At 48.2% G+C, this 25,879-nt stretch overlaps 1 protein-coding gene across 1 annotated transcript in view; it reads right to left on the bottom strand.

Annotated features, from left to right (window-relative positions):
- Positions 1–364: 364 nt before the first annotated feature.
- SNX30 (sorting nexin family member 30) overlaps positions 365–25,879 on the bottom strand; it is a gene marked incomplete at its 5' end in the record, with an annotated part of 139,372 nt that continues 113,857 nt past the window's right edge. The window contains 2 exon segments of the mRNA XM_014585526.2: positions 365–3,868; positions 9,388–9,540. Coding sequence (XP_014441012.1) covers positions 3,809–3,868; positions 9,388–9,540 — 213 coding nt within the window.

Genomic DNA, 25,879 nt, shown 5'->3' with positions numbered 1-25,879 from the left:
TTGTGGCCACTGTGCTCTCCTCTAAAATAGAATGTCCTGTTGTTCTGTCACAAAAGGCAGCCTCACAAGTGTGACTTAGTTTCCTCATGTGGAATCAGGACTGAGAAAACATTTAACTCAACACCTAGAATGCACTCTTGGTGGGGCTGAAGTCTGGCATGAAAATACTTATTTTAGGAGCCATCAGGTGGCTTGGTGGTTAAGGCACATGGAGTCCAGCCAACTGCAGTTCAAGTCCTGGACATGGCAGCTTGAAAATCACAGCGGCCCATGTGCATGTGTGTCCAAAATCCCAAGAGGAGAATGGAGAAGAGATTGTGACGTGGCCATCCTCTGGGTGGGGGGTGATTTTTCACTTTCCCTCTCTCTGTCTCTCTCCAGCGAGTGCATGTGCCCTATATAAAAAAAACTTAAATAAAACAAGACAAAAAACAAACAAACTCCTTACTTTACATTCACCATGCTCCCCAGGGTCAAGCTTGTTTTTTGTTATTTCAGCTAAGGGAAGGTATCTGGTGAGTTCAATGAGCAGCCTGCTGATATAGCAAGCCAATCACCCCCATAATCACACTTTAAATTCACCAGCAGCCAGTAAGCCATAATAAAGAACAGAACCCAAAGCCACACCTGGCTGGAAGCAGGTTCCTTCCTCTAGGAGCAGCGGGTCCCTTTCTTTGAGCAGAGTGGCCAAGAGCCTCTGTGCAGCTCCACCATGAGAATAAGGAAGGGCAGCGTCCTTACCCCCGACAAATACAACTGCTCCCTTAAACGGCATTTGCATCTTTACAATCTCAGTTCCTAGGAATTCTCTTCTGCCTTAGCCTGCATTTTTAACATGGGTGAGAACAGAAACCTCTTGCTTCCCAGGTTCAGACAGTTGCAAGAGATGACTATCTCACTGCACCCTCAGGCAACAATCTCATGGAAAATGAGTGTAAGAGAGGAGTTGGATCTCAAGACCATGATTTTGCGGAGCCAAGAGGGATAGAGTGGTGAGGCCTCTACGAGGCTGTCTTTGGCACAGAAGTCTCCAAGTGACACTTCCCCTAGGAACTGCCTGTGTGCTGGAGCAAGACAAAGAGGCAAATGCTTCGGATGGCTGCAGGGGCCCAAGGCAGACTTACGGGGTGCGGGGTGCGACAGGCTGGAGAGCCTCCTTCCTTCTGAGCCTAGCTCCTCACTCCATCAGATGCCAGCCTGAGGACCGGGACAAGAGTCCCTTCACTGCAAGGACCTGAAAGGACATTTCTCCAAGGAAGTCTGTACCGTATGCTGGTTTTCCTGGCTCTGCTATTAACGGCATGCAGATTATTAACAGACAGGAAGTCTGCCTTGCTCCAGCACAGGATGTCACGTGGGGAACCAAGACAAAACCCCAAGGTGCCGGAATCCCCTCAGAGCCGGTCTTCTGCCTCCCATGACGGGAAAGCGTGAACGTGGACCTGCTCCCCTCCTTACTGAATGGGCAAGTACCAAGTAGGAAAATCACCATTTAAACAGCAACTTGATCCAACACAGTGAAACTGACCCAAACTGCCCTTTGCTCTCCGACTGCTGCTCTACCAGCATCACGGTGGTGGCTGATACCAAGTGAACTCCGCAGTTCAAGTCAAAGTCCGCTCCTGGCGTTCCCCCGTGAGGACCTGACGATTTTATTTATTTATTTTTTTTGAAAGACTGCCTCCTTTCCCTTCTAACCATTACACGGGGATGTGTCTGGGCTTTGGCATCTAGTAGGTAGTCAGATTCTAATTTTTCAATAACTCTTTCCACGATTCAAGAATTCATTACTGCGGACATCATTTTAAAGCACACAGTTCACAAGGCAAAACTTCCAATGTTCCCAAAGATAAGCATTTGCTGCTGGGTTGGTCTAGTCTTCCGCCAAATGCCAACGGAGAGCTGTCAACTCACCGCGAGACATATGCTCCCATTCTACCAGCACGCTGCAGGTCAGACCCAGATGTCCACACCCACGCCAACACGCTTGTTCAGAGGTAGAATGAAACGCTGAATCACCACTTGGGTAGTGGATTGTGCCTACCCTTCCACTTCAGTGAATCATTTCTAATTGTACCAAACTGAAAATTCACATCAATGGGTTTTCAAATGGCACAAATGGGGATTAACAGTACAGGCAGGTACCAATTACTGTGAAAATGATCATTTAAATGGCAACTTTGTCCAACACAACAAAACTGAACCAAACTGTCCTTTGCTGTCCCACCAGGATGATGGCTGTGGGGTGCCGGAAAATCAGCTTCGCAGTTAGAAGTGGGGTGAAGTGACGTTACATGCTGCACGTTGACTGGCACCTGCAGGTTAACTTGCACATGATGCAGGATCTTAGCACAGCTGTTTAATTCAAACACTCTCCTGTCCGAGGCTCAGACTTATCATTCTCTAGGGATGTGCCACCGATGGAAGGACATAAATATGACACATGCTGTAGCTTCATTTCAGAAGGAAAAAAAAAAAAGAGAGAGAGAGAGAGAGAGAAATAAGAAAGATCCTTTCCGTCTGCTTTGTTGGTCTGAAAAAGAAACTTGGTAATAATTTGAAATGAAGATGTCAGACACAGCCAGTGGTCCCCAGGAATTTGGCTGCAAACTGAGGAGGTTTTAGCTCGTCTGAAAGTAGAGCCTGCTGTGACGCTTGTCATCGTCGAGGCCCGTCCAGGTACTGATTTCTTCCAAAGGAGGCAACGGTAAGGGTTAAAGCACTTCATGTAGAACATTCGCACTGGGCTTACACATTTCGACTGTGTCATATGACCTACCAGCCCCCTCACCAACAGGCTGCCCAGACATTCAGGGGACACAGGAGGAGATACCGAGCTGGATATTTTTGGTGAGATAAAGGCAAATTGCACAGATAGACGTTGGAGGTGAGGCTGAGGCCTGGTGTATGCCTACTGGTCTCGACAACAGGGGAGCCACTTGGACTTCAAGACAATAGATACTCCCTAACAGGTCTAAACTCTACTTTGATGACAATTCACAAGCAAGAAAAAAAACATTGAAGACCTTCACGGAGAAAAATGCACCTTTTTTTTTTTTCCATTTTACACACACAATGTCCACGCTGTTGCATTCTAGTGTCAGAAACCAGTCTGGGCAGCCTTGCCCTCAGCCTCCTGAGGCGTCACATCTGGACAAGGATGCTGGTTTGCTCGCTCAAGCACGGATGCACACAGACACTGACTTAAACGGCCCGACATGAACCTGAACAACAGAACAGGCGGCACTCGGCACGCGCAGGCAGCAGGCCGCACTCACAGCTACAGGCCACTGTACATTAAGGAATCCCCGCCGAGGTGCCCACACCGCCTTCTGGGCTGAGGCACGTCAGTGCCCACAGAGGTCAACCCCAGAGCCGCTGCGTGGCTGCAGAAAGCAATGGCTGCCTTCTTGTCATGCCTCCTCCACTTTTCCTTCAGAGGCAGGACCGATGTTCTCCCCCACGACAGGCAATGCAGCTGTCCCAGAGAAGACGGTCATGAGATGGCAGGATGTCCGCTGTGGGTTGTCATGTCCCTCGAGTTCCGACCTTCCTAGAGCTCCATCGAATAGTTTCCTTCATCACATGGACGTACGCTTGCTTTGCTGAGAGACCAGTCTAGCCTCACAGACTCCACTGAGGAATAAATACTAATTAAAAACAGCTGCAGGACAAAGAAGGGGGCAGGTACACACAGGAGAGGTGTCTGTGGCTGTTTTCCCGGCGCCACCACTTTGGCGCTGCGGGGACGCTCCGGTGCGGGTGCCATGCCCTATGCAGGTAGGAGAGTCTCTGTCCCGAGAAGAGCTTACTTGGCCTCTTGCTTCTCCTGCAGTAGTGGAATGATCGACTCCCACGCCATGAGGCACTGAAACGACAACGCGCACAGAGAGCATCAGCATCGAGGCTGACATTTCGGGGTCGGCCTCTTCCTTCGGCTCTCATCTACCTTTTCATGGTCAATCCTGCCGGGTCACCTTTGCCTCATGACACCTACAGTGTGTTACCTGTAACTATTATATGGGTTTCTTTCGAATGTGTCACCTCCATCTTTATGAAAGACAGCAGTGTCTCTATAAGGCTTAAGTGCATTCCTGTGAGTCCACAAAGCTTACATCCAGTGAGTGGAAATGGATCCAGTGGGAAAAATTCTTTCCCAGGCAGGAAGCCCCTGAGGAGGCCCTCGGATCTCTGCATGGACAGGGCTGCTGTTCTAAGTGTAGGCGGTGCTTGCGTGTCAGTCACCCTGGAAGGAAGCAGCCACCTGACTCAGAGGGAGGCAGGGAAACCGCTATTCACTAACCTCCAATTTGCTTGTCTGGACCAATCCCAGGTCTCCCAGAAGGAGGGTGGGGGAAAGCAATCCAGCACTTTCGAGTTTTATGTCCAAAGACTGCTCACCTTCCATGGGTCACCACCAGTCCTCACAGCAATGTTTATGAAACACACATACTCATTTCAAGATGAGGAAAGTGAGGCTCAAGTTAAGTAGCTGGCCCAAGAGACAAGCTCGTAAGTGGCACGGTTCATGGTTCCCAAACTAACGCTCTTTCCGTGACATCCATCTTTTCATTCCAGATCCCCGTGGAAAGTCAAGCACTCAGAAATCCCTGGCACTGTCTTCGAGCAGCCTCCTGTATAAAGGACAGGTAAAGCACGCTAGGCCTTTCTGAGAAGCAGGCGAGGAACGGAGGAGGACTCTGCGCTGAGTCAGCGGGGCAGGAGCTCTGGGCAGGTGGGAGGGACAGGAATCCTGAGGCCAGGCCAGAAAGAGAAGTGGTGAAATTGCGCCCGGATTCCCTCCCTGGGGTTAGAGAGGAAGCCAGACTCAGAGAGGAAGGGCCATGGAGGCTCGAGGTGCTGGCTTTCAGCAAGGAACCCAGTGTGGGGTCTGTGACATTCCAGTCCTGCTCTCTCCCCAGGCCATCTCCTCAGATCTAGACCCCTGAGGAACTGAACTCATCCCGGCTTTCCTGTTAGTCCTCAATGTGCCAAGCTCGTTCCTCCCTCAGGAAACCTGCATGTGTTGTCCCCCTCCCTGGAAAATGCGTTCCCCACTCTGTCTCTGACACTAAGATTACACGTTATTTCCAGACTGGCTTTTCCTGCCCACTCCACTCGCCCCCTCACTCCTGACCGGAACGACGCCCCCTAGCACTTTCTCCCACAGTGGCTTATTCTTTCCCTCATCTCACCCTAAAGTTGTGGGATTCTCTGATTAATGTGTATCTTGCATTAAGTTGAGGGCTCAAGGGCAGGCATCCCGCTGTTCTGTTTACCAGTGTATCTGTAGTCCCTTGCACACAGCTAGTGCATGAAAAGCATCTGTTAAATATATGTAGGAGCCAGGACCAACAGTTGGTGTAATGGCTATGTCGCTGAACTCCCATGTAGTCGACCATGGTTTGAGTCCCAGATCCAGTGGATTAAACTCACGCTGGACGCATGTGCATGCATGCTTAAGATCCTGAGAGGAGAATGGAGGAGAAGAATTCCAGCATAGCCATTCTCCCAGAGGGTGATTTCTCGCTTTCTGTCTCTCTGTCTCTGTCTGTCTTTCTGGCAAGCGCATGTGCCCTATAGCAAAAACCTCTTAAAAAAAAAAAATATATATATAGGGGACCAGCAGTTAGCGTAATGGCTATGTCGCTGGACTCCCACGTAGTTGACCGCGGTTCGTGTCCCGGACCCGGTGGCTTAAAACTCACGCTGGGCGCGTGTGCGTGCGTGCCCAAGATCCCGAGAGGAGAATGGAGGAGAAGGGATTGCGGCGTGACCATCCCCCCTGGGGGGTGATTTCTCGCTTTCTGTCTCTATGTATTATATATATATGTAGGAGCCAAGACCAGCCCCAATTCAGTCGCCTGTTCATGCTCCAGTGGGAAGACTATGGAACCCAGACAATGAGACCTGGGTATGAGCACCAGGGCCTCGGGACTAGTTAATGCTGGGACTAGTTAATCACCAGGACTAGGTAGTCACCAAGCAAAGCACCAGAATCATCTGATCTATCAATGATTGGGTCTGGAGTTGGGGGAAGGCGACGGGCCCAGGAAGGAAGGAGAGTGTGCTGAGTGCCCACTACACCCAGGCATGTGCTGGGCACTCAGCACACACAAATAATGTGGCTCTTTACACTCATTCAGTGCAGGAAGACCACTCCCATTTCGCAGATGTGGAAACAGGTACGGAGACGCATACCTAAGGCCACCGAAGTCAGCAGCGGAATGCAAGTCTGACTCCGCATGGTTTGAGCTTTCCACCTTTGTGCGGGCAGAAGTATTCCCAAGAACGCCTGGCCTACGTCCCCGATGCCGACGGTGTAGGGGAACCGTTCAAATTTGCTGACCCAAAAGAACTGGCTCAGGTCCAAGTTCAGTCGGTCACAAGCCGGGCAACCTGGGGCAGTTTTAAAACCGGGCCAGGCCTCAGTTTCTTCAGCTTTAAAACGAGAATCATGGCCCAGCTGCTGAAGTGAATGCAGGATTATGCTGCTTAGCGGGATGAGGTCACGTGAGAGGCCTGGGTTCAATTCCCGACCCACCGTAAGAGCAGGCAGGGTGGTGCATAGGCCCAGCAACTCAGGAGGCTGAGGCAGGAGGATCATATATAGTGAGGGCTGGCCCCAGAATGCAGTGGTTAATCACTACATGGAGAGCGCCAGGTCTCACATGTCTGACTGCAGTTCAAGTCCTAGCCCCGAGGGCATGGGAAACACTCTTGCACACGTGAGCAGGCCCAGTCACCCTGCCCATATGGAGAAACAAAGGAAAAAGGACTGAGGCATGACCACACCCCACTGGGGGGGAGGGGCTTCCTCTGCCTTGCCGTCTCTCTCTCTCTCTCTCTCTCTCTCTCTCTCTCTGGTGAGTAGCCATGCTCTCTGGCAGAAAAAAATAATATATATTAGATTGAAAAATCAAACTCCAGGGACCACCAGGTAGCGTAATGGCTATGTCGCTGGACTCCCACATAGTCAACCGTGGTTCACATCCTGGATCCAGTGGCTTAAAACTCACACCAGGCGTGTGTGCGTGCGTGCCCATGCCCCCTAAGGGGTGATTTCTCACTTTCTGTCTCTCTGTTCTCTCTGTCTGGTGAGCGCATGCACCCTATAGCAAAAACCTCTAAAAAAAAAAAAAAAAGAAAGAAAGAAAAGAAAAATCAAACTCAATGGCATAGCAGTGATGATGCACTGCTCCAGGGAACCTGGATCCCACACGGTGACTGCTGTTTAAATTCCCGGTTGGTCAGCCTGAAACACTTCAGGCCTGTGCACAAGTGCCCAAGATCCAAAAGGCTGGAGGACTGGCCAGACCCTGTGGTGGGTGCTCCTCTCTCTCTCTCTTACTTTCACATGCACACAATCTATCATGAATGATGAAAAATAATTTCTAATATATTTTTCTTTTCGTAAGCTTTTGCTATAGAGGGTGTGTGTTCACCAGAGACAGAGACACACACAGAGAGAGCAAGTGAGAAATCACTCCCCAAAGGAGATAGCCATGCCACAATCCCTTCTCCTCCATTCTCTTCCTGGGATTTTGGGCACACACAGGATTGTAAGAGGAGATTCTGTGAAAGAGATTTTTTTTTTTGAGAGAGAGAGAGAGATTTTTGCTATAAGGGCACATGTGCTCAGTGGAGACACAGAGAGAGACAGACCAAAAGTGAGAAATCACACCCCCGGGGGGATGGCCATGCCACAATCCCTTCTCCTCCGTTCTTCTCTTGGGATTTTGGGCAGGCATGCACACGTGCCCAGCATGAGTTTTAAGCCGCTGGGTCCAGGACTCGAACCACAGTCAACTACGTGGGAGTCCAGTGATGTAACCATTACAGTGTATGCTGGTCCTGCCTGGCATATTTTCAAGCCACCAGGTCCAGGACTCAAACTGCATAGTCGGCCACGTAGGATCCAGTGCGTTGAACCATCACACCATCTGTTGGCCTGAAAAATAAACTTTTAAAAACCTACTTGATGTTGTTATGGCAAGGGTCGAATTTAGTGAGATGATGCACACAAGGGATCCAGCCCCGTGTCAGCCCAAAGTCACCACAGGTGACACAGAAGATCAGCAGCAAGAAAAAGAACACACCACCTGCAGGATGGTCGGGGAGATCTGACCAGGAAGGGCAAGTCCATGACTGTGTCCTTCCTCATCCATATGAACCTGCAAAGGTGCAGACACACTGGCCCAGAGCAACAGCCAGCGCCACCAAAGAACTCAAAAAAGATGGCTTCTTCCGGTTTGAGACGGGAGCTTGCGTCTGGAATCGAGGTGCGAGATGCTGAGTTCATGTTTGTCGACTGCTCTGACAGGCTGTTATGCTTCCCACAGCTTGACTTCAAGTCTGCAAGTTACTGGTTGAATTGGGATCCCACCACTCTCCCTCTGTAACACTGAGCTTGTCAGGAATATCAGGATTCATGAGCAGAAATGACATGGAGCTGAAGCAAACCTTGACTGAGGAGACTAAGCTGTAGCTCGATGAGAGTCGTGTTGTGTGTGTGTGTGTGTGTGTGTGTGTGTGTGTGTGTGACAGAGAGAGAGAGAGACAGATACTTAACCTGAGGTCCATAGATTATGGGCACTTTGTAATTCTACATATCTTTATTTTAAGTACTTAAAAACAGTACCTTAAAGTCTATTTTAAAAACAAACCGTATTTTGGGAACAAGCAGTTAGCGTAATGGCTATGTTGCTGGACTCCCACGTAGTCGACTGCGGTTCGAGTCCTGGACCCGGTGGCTTAATACTCACGCCAGGCACGTGTGTGTGCGTGCCCAAGATCCCAAGAGGAGAATGGAGGAGAAGGGATTGAGGCATGACTATCCCCTCTGGGGGGTGATTTCTCACTTTCTGTCTCTATGTCTCTCTCTGTCTGTCTGACAAGCGCACGCACCCTATAGCGAAAACCTCTCAAAAAAATAAAAATAAAACACCGTATTTTGACAATGAGTCTACAGGCTGTACCAGATGACGAAAGCACCCATGACACGATGAACCTGGGGAGCCCGTGTACATGGAACCACGAGACAGCACACAGTAACCCCATAGCCTCCATGCCCTGGCAGCATCCCTGCACTAAAGGTCTGACCGACTCCAGGAGGCAACTAGGAGCCAGGACCAAAGGGCATGGAAGATCCGGCTGCCACTTCCATCCGCAGTGTGTGCGAGGGATGCCCGTGAGCACGTGGGGCCTGTGCTCCAAACCGCACTGCTGCCAGCTCAGCGGGGCACAGGCACACAGAAGGGCCAAGACCAAGCAGACAAAATGAGGGCGGGAGGAAGACCAGCAGGAACCCTGCCTCTGGATTTCTGGCAGGTCCGGTGTGCAAGGCTCTAGCTACTGGCAGCTGCAGTCCTGCGGGCACCCTCTTACCTTCTCGTAATACTGGATGTTCTTGTCGGCCATCCCCATGAGCAGCTGCCGGAAGTCCTGCCTCTTGTTGTTCTGCCACCTCTCCATGTCGGCCTTCAGGTCAGCATTGAAACACTCCATGCGGTCCTGACATTTCTCCACGTCTGCTGGCACCTGCGACGGGAGGCACGTGTGGGTGCTCTGCACGTGTAACTGGCATCACCTGCCTCAAGCACCTCTTCGCACACATTTGCGAGAGGCCGACATACTACACTAAAATGCCGTGATGCACTCCCTCCCTCTGCAGGCCTTTATTTGAAAGCAGAGCCCTGATTTTGGGGTCGAAGGAGGAGTTTTGGAAAGGGATTATCCTGGGCCAGGAGGTGGTGCAAACAGAGGTCATGCAGCTGGAGCCACTGGGGTTGGGGAGTCCTGGATTCACACCCTGGGGCCTCCCTGAGCTCCCTGGGCACACCAGGTATGTGTGCACGCTGTGACCCAGGCCAGCTGAGACTGGGGTGGATTGCAGCATGGAGACTGTTGGGCATGCCCTTCTCTTTCTGTCTTTCTCATAGCAGAAGTAAAAAAAGGAAAGTAGGGTCTACCTAACCTCAATCTTCAAACCCATCCAAGCACAACAAAAAATAGCAGGGGAAACGCAGGAAGAAGAAACACAGATCAGAGCCCTATGTCTTCGGTTCTTTTTACCAGTGACCCATCCCCACTTGAAAACGTGTGCGGACTTTGCAAATACACAGCAGTATCTGGTACTGCCTCCTGGTCTCCCATGCCCCAGGTTGGAATTAGGAAAGAAACAGGTTTTCCCAGATCATACGAATCCCTCCGTTTCTGTGTGTGTGCAATACTTGATAATCTGTCCTCATTAACTAGACAATATATTGCAAAAATAAGACTACTGGCCTGTGTCTTCCATGGAACCCCACATCATAAACAAACTAGGGGCTTGTCTATGTGCCTCCAGATCGCAAATCATCGAAAATGAAGAGTTACTGGGAGAAGAAGGTGAGGGCCTTGCTTAGGAAAAAATGATTAGCAGACACAAGAATACATGTAAACAAGGCAAACAGGTTATGGAATGGTATACCACAACAGAGTAAAAAAGGGGTACAGCTGGGCCATCCAGACGCTGTGGCTGGATGGTTGGGGTGGCTGGATCCCGTATGGTGAGTACATGGTTTGAGTCCCAGATCTGGCAGCTTAGAAAATATGCCAGATGAGTGTGAATGCGTGTGTGCCTAAAATCCCCAGGAGAATGGAGAAGGGAACACAGTGCACCCATCCCCCCGGGGAGTGATTTCTTACTTTCCTTCTCCGTCTTTCTCTGTCGAGCACAAATGTCCTACAACAAAAACCATATATATATAATCTTTTTTTAAAATGCACTGCCAATCTTATATATCTTTTTTTAAAAAAGGACAAAAATCGAAGATGCCCAACATAATGTAATGCTCTTTGTTGAAGATGATGAATCTGATAATACCCTTGATTTGATTATCACACACTGCATGCATGCTCCAAAAGCCTATATTATACCCTGCAAAGATGTACAACAATGAAATGTAAATAAGAAATGATAAAATGCTACTAATAATAAATGAAGAATTAGATAGGGCTGAAAAATGAGAGGAAAATTATGTGTGTGGTTCCAAAGAATTTGGAATAGTAATTCGAAGAAAAATGTGGAAGGTTTTTTAAAAGCTTTTCTTTCTTTCTTTTTTTTAGTTTGCCATAGGGCATGTGCACTCACCAGGGAGAGACAGAGAGGGGAAGTGAGAAATCATCCCCCAAGGAGATGGCCACATTACAACCCCTTCTCCTCCAGTCTCCTCTTGGGATTTTGGGCACCCACATACACACACCTAGTGTGATTTTCAAGCCACCAGGTCCGGGACTCAAACCACAGTCAGCCATGTGGGAGTCCAGCACCCTTAACTACACCACCTGCTGGTCCCTCATGCATTTCTTAAAAGGTTTGAAAAACCTTCTCAAAAGGAATTTCCTAACTCCCCCTTGCTTCAGTGAGTTTCACTCTTGCAGGATAGAGAGGGCGGAGGGTTAGAGCTTCCCAAAGCACAGAGCTGGCTGTCTTCTCCTCATCAAGTTCCCTGGGCCCTGGTGCTGGCCAGGGGTCCACAGGTCCACAGACGGGTCGAACGCCCTCCTGCCAAACGCGCTCCAGCAACAACGAAGTCTTGTCTGTTTTGTGTGCCCGGGCCTATGACCCAAATGTCCCCCAGCTGTGGGTCACCATCGGGAGTCATTCTCAACCAACCAGGGACGTTTTATGCCCCGAGCTCTGGGCGAGGAGCTGCTGCAGAATGACACCGATGGGGAGGGCTAGGCTTGAGGGAGCCAGACACCTTCAGGGCGCCTGGCCGCCTGCCACGCTGACCACCTGGAGACTGCCGCAGAACATGGGGCAGGAGCAAGGCAAGTGACGTGGCCAAGGCGAGGGGGTTCAAGTATGCTTGGCCTGAGAATGGAAAGCAGGTGTGACAGGATGAGTCAGAGAGAAGGACACAACTAGACATCCCGGACGAGTGACAAGAAAGAGACTTTTTTTTCTGTTAGGAGGGGAGAGGAGAGGTGCTTTGACGCACTGGGGCATCAAGAAGGGGAGGAAGGGAGAAAACTTTTTCTGCTGATGCTATGACCGAGGTCACTTCTGCCTTTCCCTGCTGATGACCCCTGACTGTGGGTGACCTCAGGGGACCTAGAATCAGAACCAGGGTTCTCTTGGGACCAGTGGTTAGCGTAATGGTTATGTCACTGAACTTCCATGTAATTGACTGCAGTTCGAGTCCCGGACCTGGTGGCTTGAACTCACACCAGGTGCGTGTGCATGTGTGCCCAGGTTCCCGTGAGGAGAATGGAGGAGAAGGGATTGCGGCGTGGCCATCCCCCCTGGGGGGATAATTTCTTGCTTTCTATCTCTCTGTCTCTCTTGTGAGCACATGCACCCTAAAACTCTCCCCAAAAAAAAGAACCAGGGTTCTCTCTAGCTTTGCCCCAGAACCACTGCCCTTGAAACATCCAGAGAAATGCCTCAAGGCCCCCAGCAAGCTCGTGTCCCCAGCCTCCCCTCCTGCAGGCCCAGCCCATCCCTCACGCCTCTGCTGGCTCACACCAGCATAGGGGTGAAAGTGCCGACTAGCAACTTCCTGTTTGCTTAGCAAAACTGCTGCTAGGGGAGGAAAAGCAAAACTCGGAAAAGAGAACCTTACTGGGCACAGTGAGAAGAGGCTGAGGTCTCTGATGCAAGGATTTCTTTTTTTCTTTCTTTTTTTTTTTTTGAGAGTATTTTTTGCTATAGGGTGCGTGTGCTCGTCAGAGAGAGACAGTAAACGAGAAATCACCCCCCAGGGGGGATGGCCATGCTGCAATCCCTTCTCCTCCATTCTCCTCTTGGGATCCTGGGCATGCACACACACGCGCTCAGCGTGAGTTTAAGCCACCAGGTCTGAGACTTGAACCACGGTTGACTGCATGGGAGTCCAGTGCTGTAACCATTACACCATATGCTGGTTCCAGTTTTTGTTTTTGTTTTTTTTTAAACTTAGCTATTCTTACTGGGGTTAAGTGGTATCTTACTGTGATTTTGATTTGCATCTCCCTTATGATGAGGGATGTTGGGCATTTTTTCATATGCTTTTTGGCTACATATTTGTATGTATATTTTGGTTGTAAATATCCCATTTATTATAATCCCAATAAATGTAATTACTTTATCAGTTCTACCTCAGTCTGCGTGTTGTTCATGTATGGAAATGCTATAGATTTTTCTATGTTGATTTGGTATCTTGTCACTTTATTCATTTATCACTTAGAGGAGAGTTTTCGTGGATACCTTTGGGTCTTCTATGCAATCATGTGATCTGCAAATAGAGATAATCACATCTTATTTCTCTATTTGAATGCCTTTTATTTTACTCTCTTTTCTGATTGCATTGGGTAGGACTTCCAGCACTATATTGAAAAGGAGTGGAGAAAGTGAGCAGCCTTGTATTGTACTAGTTTTTAGTGAAATAGTTTTCAGCTTTTCCCTATTCAGTATGATGTTACCTATGGGTTTTTCATAGATGGCTTTTATTATGTTGATAAATACTGTGCTGGTATTGCTAAGAGTCTTAACTATGAAGGAATGTTGTAGTTTATCAATTGCTTTTTCTGCATCGATCGATATGATCATATGGCTTTTATCTTTCTTTTGTTAATGTGGTGTATTACATGTATGGTTTCACTTATGTTGAACCATGCTTGCATCCCTGGAATAAAGCCTTTCTGAGCATGATGTATAATCTTTTTATATGTTGTTAGATACGATTTAGCTAATATCTTGTTGAAAATGTTATATTGATTTTCATCAGAGATACTGGTCTGTAGTTTTCCTTTTTCTGTAATGCCCCATGCACACACACGCGCTCAGCGTGAGTTTAAGCCACCAGGTCTGAGACTTGAACCACGGTTGACTGCATGGGAGTCCAGTGATGTAGCCATTACACCATCTGCTGGTCTCATGATGCAAGGATTTCTTATCAAGGAAAGATTCCTGGGATTTTTTTTTTTGTGGTTGGAATGTTCATTGATCCACATAAATTAAGAGTCAAGCCATGGCTCTGGATTTTGTGATTGCCTGAGCTTCTGTCAGGGAGAGTTAGCTGATGGTTTTCATGACACATTCCTGGCTTGGCTCTGAGGAATGCACAGCTGCACAGGGCTCTGGGGCCACAGCCCAGTTGGGCAGAAAAAGGAACAAGCTTCACATAAGGATGAGATGTCACAATCACTTTCACTTCCCTCGGAGGCTCTGTGAGGGCGCAGTGCACAGGGGCTGGAGGAGGAGCAGGCCTCCTCCAGGAAACGGCATTGATGGCTCTCCAAAGACAACAGGAGGGGAACATGAGACGAGGGAGAAGAGGGCACGTGGAGTGACAATACATGCAAGTGACAGAGGTGGGAAGACACCAACCCACCTGGGGAAGCGCTCACAGGCTGTAGTACTCACGAAGGCCTACAGAGAACTAACGGCAGCTGGTGGGACTGGAGTGTGTGTGTGTGTGTGTGGAGGTGGTGGAGGCCAAGAAGCCTGAGACTCTTCTGGAAGGCCAGGTTTCCTGAGGCTCATTAACTCATGTCTCCTTTGGGGGAAGAAAAAAAAGCCTCACCGTTTCCTCTAGCTGCAGCAGACAGCGCCAAGAGCCACAGTCTCAGCGGCTGACTACCCCATCTATCACTTACTGGATCTGGGACTCTGGGCCTCTCCATTCTTATTCTGGAGGATAAGAAGAGACTTCCAAAAGCTGTGAAAAATGTAATTCAAGTACAACCTATTTGTTCACATACCATCCACCTTATACAATTATGAGATTAAATGAGATAATACACAGAAAGCACATAATGCCTGGCGTATTGTATTACGCACTCAATAAACGTTTGTTGGGGCGTATTCATAACAATATTGTAAAATGCTCTTTGTAAAAGATAATCCACTATTTGCATGGCACCAAGTTAAGAAAATTTTCTGAGGTTTATTCCACGTATCATACATTAAAAAGGTCTCACTGGGACCAGCAGATGACATAATGTTTACATCATTGGATTACCACATAGTTGACCATGGTCCCAGTCCCAAACCCAGCAGTTTAAAACTCACACCGGGCACATGTGTGTGTGTGCCCAAAATCCCGAGAGGAGAATGGAGAAGAAGGGACTGACGCATGGCCATCCCCCTGGGGGATGATTTCTTACTTTTCTGTCTATTTCTCCAGCAAATGTACATACCCTATAGCAAAAATCTCTCTCTAAAACAAAGGTTTCATTTTCCAAATATAAAGTACTGTACTATTAATTATAGTCTCTCATACTTTATGCCACCCTTTGTCCATGCTACCCAACCCTAAAATTTTACCAGACACAACAGATGAGTCAATTCCAAACCACATATTAGCATAGCACTGGGCCCCTGTACGAGGGTGGTGGCTGAACCACCAGAAGGCAGAGGATGGATTAAGCCAGCCCGGTGGAGAAAGAACTGACGTTTGGCAATCGACTGCCCAAGAGGGATAAGGTATGCGGAGACCAGGAGGAGCGGGCTGGATGTTGCTAGGCTGGGTGATTAGGATGGCAATAATGTCACCAAAAAGCTTAGGATAAAGGACAGGTCCGCAGACTAGAGAAAGGAGGAGCTGCAGCCCCAGGAAAAGTGAAACCTCCTTCCACAAAGGAAGCCGAGACAACGAAAGCTCAAAGCCCAAGTGACACATTGAAAAGCACAAGACACACACACACACGCACGTACACGCACACACACACACAAACATGGCAAAAGACTTAAATGGTTATTTCTCCAAAGAGGACATACAAATGGCCAACGAAGACATGAATAAATGCTTAATTATCCCTAATCCTGAGGGACATGCAAACAGAAACTACGATCAGGTACATCACCCATTAGAACAGCTACTATCAAAAAAGCAAAAGAATATTGACAAGAACCTGGGGAAAGTGAAACTCTTGGACACTACTGGTGGGACTGTCAAAATGGTACAGCCACTACAGAAAACAGTTTAGAATTACCATACGATCCTGCTGATCCCCACTTCTGGGTATATGTATCCAGAAGAACTGAAAGCAGGATTCCAGATACTTGTACACTTGTGCTCACAGCACCATTATTTTGTAAGAGAGAGATTTATGCTAGAGGGCACATGCACTCACTGAAGAGACAGAGAGAGAGAAAGCGAGAAATCACCCCCCACAGGGGAGATGGCCACACCCAATCCTTTCTCCTCCATTCTCCTCCTGGAATTTTGGGCATGCACATACACACCTGGCCTGAGTTTCAAGCCACAGGGTCCAGGACTTGAACTGTGGTCAGCTATGTAGGAGTCCAGTCCTTAGCCACTATGCCACCTGCTGGCCCCCACAGTGGCATTATTCACAAGAACCAAAAGGTGGAAGCAACCCAAGTGACCATCAGTGGACGAAAGGACAAATAAAATGTGGTTCACACATACAATGGGACATTATTCAGCCTTAAATAGAAAGGAACTTCTGACACATACCACGACTTGGATGAACCCTTGGACAGGATGCTAAGTGAAATAAGCCAGTCACTCTGCTTATATAAAGCAGCTAAAGTCTTACAAAAGGGAAACAGAGAGACCAGCAGGTGGCACAGTGGTTAAGGCACCAGATTCCACATGACCAACTCTGTGGCTGGAGTCCCAGACCCAGAGGCTTGAAATTCATGCTGAGTACATGCACATGAGTGCCCAAAACCCCAAGAGGAGAATGGAGAGAAGGGCTGTGGCATCGCCATCCCTGGGGGCGGGGGAGGGGACTTCTCACTTTCTTTCTCTGTCTCTCTCCTGCAAGCGCACAAGCCTTATGGCATAAATCTAAAAACAAAAAATAGAATGGTGGTTTCCAGGGGCTGTTGGGAAGGAGGAATGGAGAGGTGTTTAACAGGTGTGATGAGGATCAGCAGATGGTGTAGTGGTTACATAGCTGGACGCCCACATGGCCAACTGTGGTTCAAGTCCTGGACACTGTGGTTTGAAACTCACGTCAGCTATGTGAATACACATACATGACCAAGATCTGGGGAGAAGAACGGAAAAGACATTGTGGCGTGGCCATCCCCCTGGGGGGTGATTTCTCACTTTCCCTCTCACTCTGTCTCTCTCTTTCTCGTGAGAGCACGTACTGTATAAAGCAAAACAAAAAACAAACAACAAACAAACAAAAAACCTCTAAAAATAAAATAGGTATGAGGTGAAGACTGGTCGCAAAACAGCATGAATATACTCAATGATAACTATACACTTAAAAAATGGCATAGATGGACTAGCAGATGGCATAACGCTTAAGTCGCTGGACTCCCATGTAGTAGACCATGGTTTGAGTCCCAGACCTGGAGGTTTAAAACTCACACTGGGTGCATGTGCATGAGTGTGTGCATGCCCAAAATTCCAAGAAGAGAATGGAGAAGAGACTGTGGCGTGGCCATTCTCCCGGCGGCCGAGTTCTTGCTTTCTGTCACTTTCTCTCCACTGAGTGCACAGGCCCTAGAGCAAAAATCTCTCTTTGAAGAAAGGGCAAAGATGGGTGTAAAAAGAGCCACAGTCTCAGCGGCTGACTACCCCATCTATCACTTACTGGATCTGGGACTCTGGGCCTCTCCATTCTTATTCTGGAGGATAAGAAGAGACTTCCAAAAGCTGTGAAAAATGTAATTCAAGTACAACCTATTTGTTCACATACCATCCACCTTATACAATTATGAGATTAAATGAGATAATACACAGAAAGCACATAATGCCTGGCGTATTGTATTACGCACTCAATAAACGTTTGTTGGGGCGTATTCATAACAATATTGTAAAATGCTCTTTGTAAAAGATAATCCACTATTTGCATGGCACCAAGTTAAGAAAATTTTCTGAGGTTTATTCCACGTATCATACATTAAAAAGGTCTCACTGGGACCAGCAGATGACATAATGTTTACATCATTGGATTACCACATAGTTGACCATGGTCCCAGTCCCAAACCCAGCAGTTTAAAACTCACACCGGGCACATGTGTGTGTGTGCCCAAAATCCCGAGAGGAGAATGGAGAAGAAGGGACTGACGCATGGCCATCCCCCTGGGGGATGATTTCTTACTTTTCTGTCTATTTCTCCAGCAAATGTACATACCCTATAGCAAAAATCTCTCTCTAAAACAAAGGTTTCATTTTCCAAATATAAAGTACTGTACTATTAATTATAGTCTCTCATACTTTATGCCACCCTTTGTCCATGCTACCCAACCCTAAAATTTTACCAGACACAACAGATGAGTCAATTCCAAACCACATATTAGCATAGCACTGGGCCCCTGTACGAGGGTGGTGGCTGAACCACCAGAAGGCAGAGGATGGATTAAGCCAGCCCGGTGGAGAAAGAACTGACGTTTGGCAATCGACTGCCCAAGAGGGATAAGGTATGCGGAGACCAGGAGGAGCGGGCTGGATGTTGCTAGGCTGGGTGATTAGGATGGCAATAATGTCACCAAAAAGCTTAGGATAAAGGACAGGTCCGCAGACTAGAGAAAGGAGGAGCTGCAGCCCCAGGAAAAGTGAAACCTCCTTCCACAAAGGAAGCCGAGACAACGAAAGCTCAAAGCCCAAGTGACACATTGAAAAGCACAAGACACACACACACACGCACGTACACGCACACACACACACAAACATGGCAAAAGACTTAAATGGTTATTTCTCCAAAGAGGACATACAAATGGCCAACGAAGACATGAATAAATGCTTAATTATCCCTAATCCTGAGGGACATGCAAACAGAAACTACGATCAGGTACATCACCCATTAGAACAGCTACTATCAAAAAAGCAAAAGAATATTGACAAGAACCTGGGGAAAGTGAAACTCTTGGACACTACTGGTGGGACTGTCAAAATGGTACAGCCACTACAGAAAACAGTTTAGAATTACCATACGATCCTGCTGAACCCCACTTCTGGGTATATGTATCCAGAAGAACTGAAAGCAGGATTCCAGATACTTGTACACTTGTGCTCACAGCACCATTATTTTGTAAGAGAGAGATTTATGCTAGAGGGCACATGCACTCACTGAAGAGACAGAGAGAGAGAAAGCGAGAAATCACCCCCCACAGGGGAGATGGCCACACCCAATCCTTTCTCCTCCATTCTCCTCCTGGAATTTTGGGCATGCACACACACGCCGGGCCTGAGTTTCAAGCCACAGGGTCCAGGACTTGAACTGTGGTCAGCTATGTAGGAGTCCAGTCCTTAGCCACTATGCCACCTGCTGGCCCCCACAGTGGCATTATTCACAAGAACCAAAAGGTGGAAGCAACCCAAGTGACCATCAGTGGACGAAAGGACAAATAAAATGTGGTTCACACATACAATGGGACATTATTCAGCCTTAAATAGAAAGGAACTTCTGACACATACCACGACTTGGATGAACCCTTGGACAGGATGCTAAGTGAAATAAGCCAGTCACTCTGCTTATATAAAGCAGCTAAAGTCTTACAAAAGGGAAACAGAGAGACCAGCAGGTGGCACAGTGGTTAAGGCACCAGATTCCACATGACCAACTCTGTGGCTGGAGTCCCAGACCCAGAGGCTTGAAATTCATGCTGAGTACATGCACATGAGTGCCCAAAACCCCAAGAGGAGAATGGAGAGAAGGGCTGTGGCATCGCCATCCCTGGGGGCGGGGGAGGGGACTTCTCACTTTCTTTCTCTGTCTCTCTCCTGCAAGCGCACAAGCCTTATGGCATAAATCTAAAAACAAAAAATAGAATGGTGGTTTCCAGGGGCTGTTGGGAAGGAGGAATGGAGAGGTGTTTAACAGGTGTGATGAGGATCAGCAGATGGTGTAGTGGTTACATAGCTGGACGCCCACATGGCCAACTGTGGTTCAAGTCCTGGACACTGTGGTTTGAAACTCACGTCAGCTATGTGAATACACATACATGACCAAGATCTGGGGAGAAGAACGGAAAAGACATTGTGGCGTGGCCATCCCCCTGGGGGGTGATTTCTCACTTTCCCTCTCACTCTGTCTCTCTCTTTCTCGTGAGAGCACGTACTGTATAAAGCAAAACAAAAAACAAACAACAAACAAACAAAAAACCTCTAAAAATAAAATAGGTATGAGGTGAAGACTGGTCGCAAAACAGCATGAATATACTCAATGATAACTATACACTTAAAAAATGGCATAGATGGACTAGCAGATGGCATAACGCTTAAGTCGCTGGACTCCCATGTAGTAGACCATGGTTTGAGTCCCAGACCTGGAGGTTTAAAACTCACACTGGGTGCATGTGCATGAGTGTGTGCATGCCCAAAATTCCAAGAAGAGAATGGAGAAGAGACTGTGGCGTGGCCATTCTCCCGGCGGCCGAGTTCTTGCTTTCTGTCACTTTCTCTCCACTGAGTGCACAGGCCCTAGAGCAAAAATCTCTCTTTGAAGAAAGGGCAAAGATGGGTGTAAAAGCTGTGTCGCTGGACTCCCACGTAGTCGACCGCGGTTTGAATCTCGGACCCGGTGGCTTCAACTCACGTCAGGCACATGTGCGTGTGTGCCCAAGATCCAGAGAGGGGAATGAAGGAGAAGGGATTGCGGCGTGGCTGTCTCTCCTGGGGGGTGATTTCTCGCTTTCTGTCTCTCTCTGTCTTTCTGGTGAGCGCATGCGCCCTATAGCAAAAAACCTCTCAAAAAAAAAAAAGGCAAAGATAGTAAATTTTATATTGTGTATATTTTATCACAATTTTAAAACTTTTTAAATATATGGGGACGGGCAGCAGGTGATGTGGTGGTTAATGGCACTGGACTCCCACATGGCTGACCACAGTTCGAGTCCCAGACCTGGTGCCTTACTTCTCACTTTCCCTGTCTCTCTCTATCACTCCGTCCCTGTCTGGTATGTATGTATGTATGTATGTATGTATGTATGTATGTATGTATGTATGTACGTACGTACGTACGTACGTATGTATGTATTTAAAATGAAAAAGTTAAGTAAAATGATTCTTAATATATATATATTGGGACCAGCAGTTGGTGTAATGGCTATGTCACTGGACTCCCATGTAGTAGACTGCGGTTTGAGTCCCAGACCCGGTGGCTTAAACTCACACTGGGCGCGTGTGCGTGCGTGCCTGAGATCCTGAGAGGAGAATGGAAGAGAAGGGACTGCAGTATGGCCATTCACCCGGAGGGTGATTTCTCACTTTCTGTCTCTCTGTCTTTGTGGCAAGTGCATGCACCCTATAGCAAAAACTTCTCAAAAAAAAGAAAAAAAAAACTATGTGTGTGTGTGTGTGTGTGTGTGTGTATTACACACATAAAGAACAAAAGGGTAGGACCTAAGGGTGAGACTTATGGAGAAGTTTACATTTAGAGGGTTAAAAAAAGACTTGGGCTGGGGGGGGGTACCGGCAATAGGTGGCATAGTAGTTAGGGTGCTAGACTCCCACATGGCTGACCACAGTTCAAGTCCCAGATCTGGTGGCTTAAAAATCATGCCGGGTGCGTGTGTGCGCGTACACAAAATCCCAGGAGGAGAATTGAGAAGAGACTGTGGTATGGCCATCCCCCCAGGGGGTGATTTCTCACTTTCCTTCTCACTCTCTCTAGCTGTCTTTCTCCAGTGAGTATGCATGCCCTATGGCAAAAACCTTTCTAAACAAAAAGTCAGAAAGCAGAAAGGCCACTAAGAAAGGTGGGCCCAAAGTAGCAGGAGTAGAAGGAGGTGAATCGGAAAGAACAGAGCTGGAGAAGCCCATGGGGGCTGGGAGTTAGAAGAGGGGAAGGAGAGAAGGATTGCAAAGAGTTGAAACAAGGAACGGGGTGATCTGTCTACAGTAAGCAGCTCCTGAAGCTGTCGGCTTTATGAGGAAGATCTGCTGGGAGCAGACGCTCCATTCTTTTTTTTTTTTGGAGAGGTTTATCGCTATAGGGCGCGTGCGCTCGCCAGACAGACAGAGAGACATAGAAACAGAAAGCGAGAAATCACCCCCCAGGGGGGATGGTCACGCTGCAATCCCTTCTCCTCCATTCTCCTCTCAGGATCTTAGGCACGCATGCACATGCGCCCAGCGTGAGTTTTAAGCCACCAGGTCCGGGACACGAACCGCGGTCAACTACGTGGGAGTCCAGCAACATAGCCATTACGCTAACTGCTGGTTCCCAAGACACTCCATTCTTCTCCCTTCTGTTTCGGTCTAGGTGGTAGCTTTGTAACAATCAATCACTGTCTGGTAACATCACTCCTTATCTCTGTTTCAATTTTTGTGACAGAAACTGTGTACAGTCGTGTGCTACCTTGTGTCTGAAGGATTTCTGACGGCAATGTCTAATGCTAAGGTTGGGGACCACGAAGGAAAAAAACACAGATAAGACCTCCAAAGACATCAACTTCTAAGGAAAGGACAAAACTGCGTTCTTCACACTGCCTCCACTATCTCGCATGAGAACTTCCATTACAGAATATGGGTGGCTGGAGTGATGGGATTGCACATTTTTGTGAGTTGGGACGTGGGATAGTAACCTAAGTTCATTCAACGTTCACTTAAAATGTGTTATTGAGCTCTTTCATGTGTCAAGCATTTCCAAACCCTCAAATATCAATCTCTAAGTTTCCTTCTTGGAGCTGGGCTGGAAATACGACATTCTCTGCTCCCAGAATGACAACAGACTAATAAAATACCTAAAGACTATTCTGGACTGACAGAATCCCAAGACCTGGAGAAGAGGAGAGCTCACAGTTGCTAAGGGACAGGTTCTGGGACCACTGACAGAACCCACTCAAGTCAGTGGTCTCGGCCAAATGCTGGTGAGTGAGTAGATAGGGCAGGGCTCCCTAACAGGCCGTGTGTGAATGGTGGTGACCTTAACCCCCCCAGTGCTCGGGGAAGCCAGAGTCCCTGGCTGGTCGCCTCCAGCTTTAGCAACCCTGTCAGTTTATCCCACTGTGCTATACAATTATTCCATTTCTCCGTGACCCGTGGGATGAAAAGAAAGTTGAGAAAATGCTGAGACAAAGTAAAGATTGCAAAGACGCCACTGAGGGAACAGCAGGTGGTGTGGTGGTTAAGGCACTGGACTCCAACATGGCCAACCACAGTTCGAGTCTTGGACCTGGTGCCTTGCTTTCTCACTTCCTCCCTCTCTTTCTCTCTGTCTCTCTCTCTGTCTCTCACTCTGGTGAGTGCATGTCACCTGTAGCACATTTTTAAAAAGTAATAATAATAATAAATAATTTTTAAAAGGGAGGCACTGAACTTAGCAAAAAGAAAGTCACCAGTACTCTAAAAGAATGCCTTCTTTTTGGTTTGAATAATAAATAAATTTATGAGAATGACAGGTGGAGAGGGAGTAGGTGCACAAGTGAATGAAGAACAGATACTCTGAGAACAGAAGAGCCACGAGCACCCCTGCATGATGACTAAAAGCAGCTGGAGACCAGCCTGAAGACCCCGGAGAAGGCCTGCATCCTCCCCACAGCCCCCAGTGCTGGTCAGCGCATGCTTACACAGCCAGAGCCTTTCCCTCAATGGAGCAAAGACTGTTGGGAGCCCTTGTAGTGAAGGGCACCAGTTTTGGAACCAGACGGCTCTGGGGATCAATACCAGTACCACCACCTGTCAGTGAAAGAATAGTCTCCCGAGCCCTGATTCCTCACTGCAAAATGGAACCACCACACTGAGAGAAGGCTATCTTAGGAATTGAGTCAGACGAGGGAGGTGACAGAGTCCGGCCCCGCTCTGGCTGACTGGGTCTGGCTTTCTGCCCACGCTGGGATCATGGCTACTGGAAACACCTCTCCTCACTTGCCAAAAGTGCCTGCAGACAGCAGGTCCCTGGCTTAGCTCCATGGACTGTGGACGCTCATGCCACAAGGGCTCCCTGTTGCCTCCTTAGCACTAGACGCCCTGCTGTCTGCCGCATCCTCCCCACACTAGGCCGTAAGCAATTGGGGTGGTTCCCAGTGCAAGTAAAGGCCCACGACCTTTGAGAGGTTTGTCTAAGTGACCCAACTTTTTTTTTTTTTTTAATATTATTTATTTATTTAATTCCATTTGGTATTATTTCTTTAATTTGACCAGAGAGAGAAACAAAGGGAAAGCGAGAAAGCAAACCACCAGGTCCAGGACTTGAACCATGGTTGGCCATGTGGGAATCCAGCGCCTTTCACCACCATGCCACCTGCCAGCCCCTGAGTGACCCGACTTCTACTTCACTTCCCCATCTCTGTTTAAGAAGCAACAGCTCAGAACCTCTTGCTTTCTGCTCTGAGTATCTCCACCCAACATGCCTACTCACTTCCACTGCCACACCTACTCACGTCCACCTGCCACTCCTACTCGCCTTCCCTTTGACACACCTGCTCACCTCCACAGTGACACACCCACTCACGTCCATAATCTTCTCACTTCTACTCTGACACTACCCATTTCAAAAGGCCTTATCACTTACGGCGGAAGATCTAAATTAGTGCTCCCCCCACCCCTTAACCTTTGGACGATAACTAAGAATTCTGCAAAGCGTTTTCTCCCGACACCCCTGTTTTGTTCTTGTTTGAATGCGTAATGATGAAAGCAGGGCACTGAAAAGGGCACATGCACAATAGCATGAAGTGGAACAGCTCCCTCACGGGTTGCCCTCGCTGTTCACACAGGGCGTGCGCGCTTCCAGTTCCCTTTTAATCACAATTCTCAGCCCCTCCTCGCACACAGAAATAGCTTTGATATCCTCCCTGGCTGGTGCTGCTTTCTTTTTCTTTAAGAAAGATTTTTGCCATAGGGCACGTGTACCTGCTAGAGAAAGAGACAGAGAAACAGAAGGCAGGAAATCACCCCCCCCAGGGGATGGCCATGCCACAATCCCTTCTCCTCCAGTCTCCTCTCGGGATCTTGGGGACGCACATGCACCTAACATGAGTTGTAAACCACCAAGTCTGAGACTCAAACCACGGCTGACCACGTGGCAATCCAGCAGCGTAACTATTATGTAGCCTGCTGGTCCCAATATCCTCCAGAGTTTCTAAGGAGGGTCAGATTCTAAGGTTACACAATGAGTCTGGAGTCTAACAGATCCAGCAGAAAGCAGCGCTACTCCACTAAGTGCCTACAATCTCTCTAACCTCAAAATTTAAGTGAGGGAAGCCAAGTCTACACAACCCAAACCTCTGTTTGCCTGAAAATAAACCACCAGTGTCTGCTGACTTTTCTTAAGCTTAAAGACGAAGCGAAACTTTAAATTCTATAATACTGTTTTCCCCTCGGCTCTGAGGCCTTAGCACGCCAGGCCCTCTACACACACCAAGAAGCCACAGGCTCTAATCCAGCAGCTGGAGCCCCACAGCTTACAGGGTAGGCAGGGAGATCCAGGAGACCACTTCCTGCCTCTGGATTGTAGAAAAGTGACTAGATATTAATACCATCCCATGGCTTCACAAAATCAACTTTTCCTTGCTTTTTAAAAAATTTATTTATTACTATTATTATTCAATTTGGCCAGAGACAGACAGAGTGGGGGGGGGGAAAGCAAGCCACCAGGTCTGGGACTCAAACCATGACTGTCATGTGGGAGTCCAGTACCTTAACTACCATGCCACCTGCTGGCCCCATTTTCCCTCATTTTTCAGGGCCTTTTTTCCCCCCCTCAAGATTTCACCTACACATAAGTATGTCCCTAGGCCTGTTAGCCTGCCCAGACCCGGGGCCCTCTCCTTCCCAGCAAGCCTACGACAGACTAGTGAGTAATCTTACTCCCATAGTCAGTGGCCAACAGAAGAACTGGCCAAGTCTTGAGGTGGAATCAGCCCCAGCCCACTTCCTGCTGCCCTGGCTTTTATCTCATCGACAGCAACTCTGGCCCTGTGAGCTCCAGATCACGTCAAACAAAGCACGCTCACTCCCTAGGTGCTTATCTACCCACTGGT

The sequence above is a fragment of the Tupaia chinensis genome, unplaced genomic scaffold, assembly GCF_000334495.1.
Source record: "Tupaia chinensis unplaced genomic scaffold, TupChi_1.0 Scaffold000081_1, whole genome shotgun sequence".
In the NCBI taxonomy this organism is placed as follows: domain Eukaryota; kingdom Metazoa; phylum Chordata; class Mammalia; order Scandentia; family Tupaiidae; genus Tupaia; species Tupaia belangeri.
The sequence above is the reverse complement of the archived record's forward strand: the minus strand, read 5'-3'. Positions and strand labels throughout refer to the sequence as shown.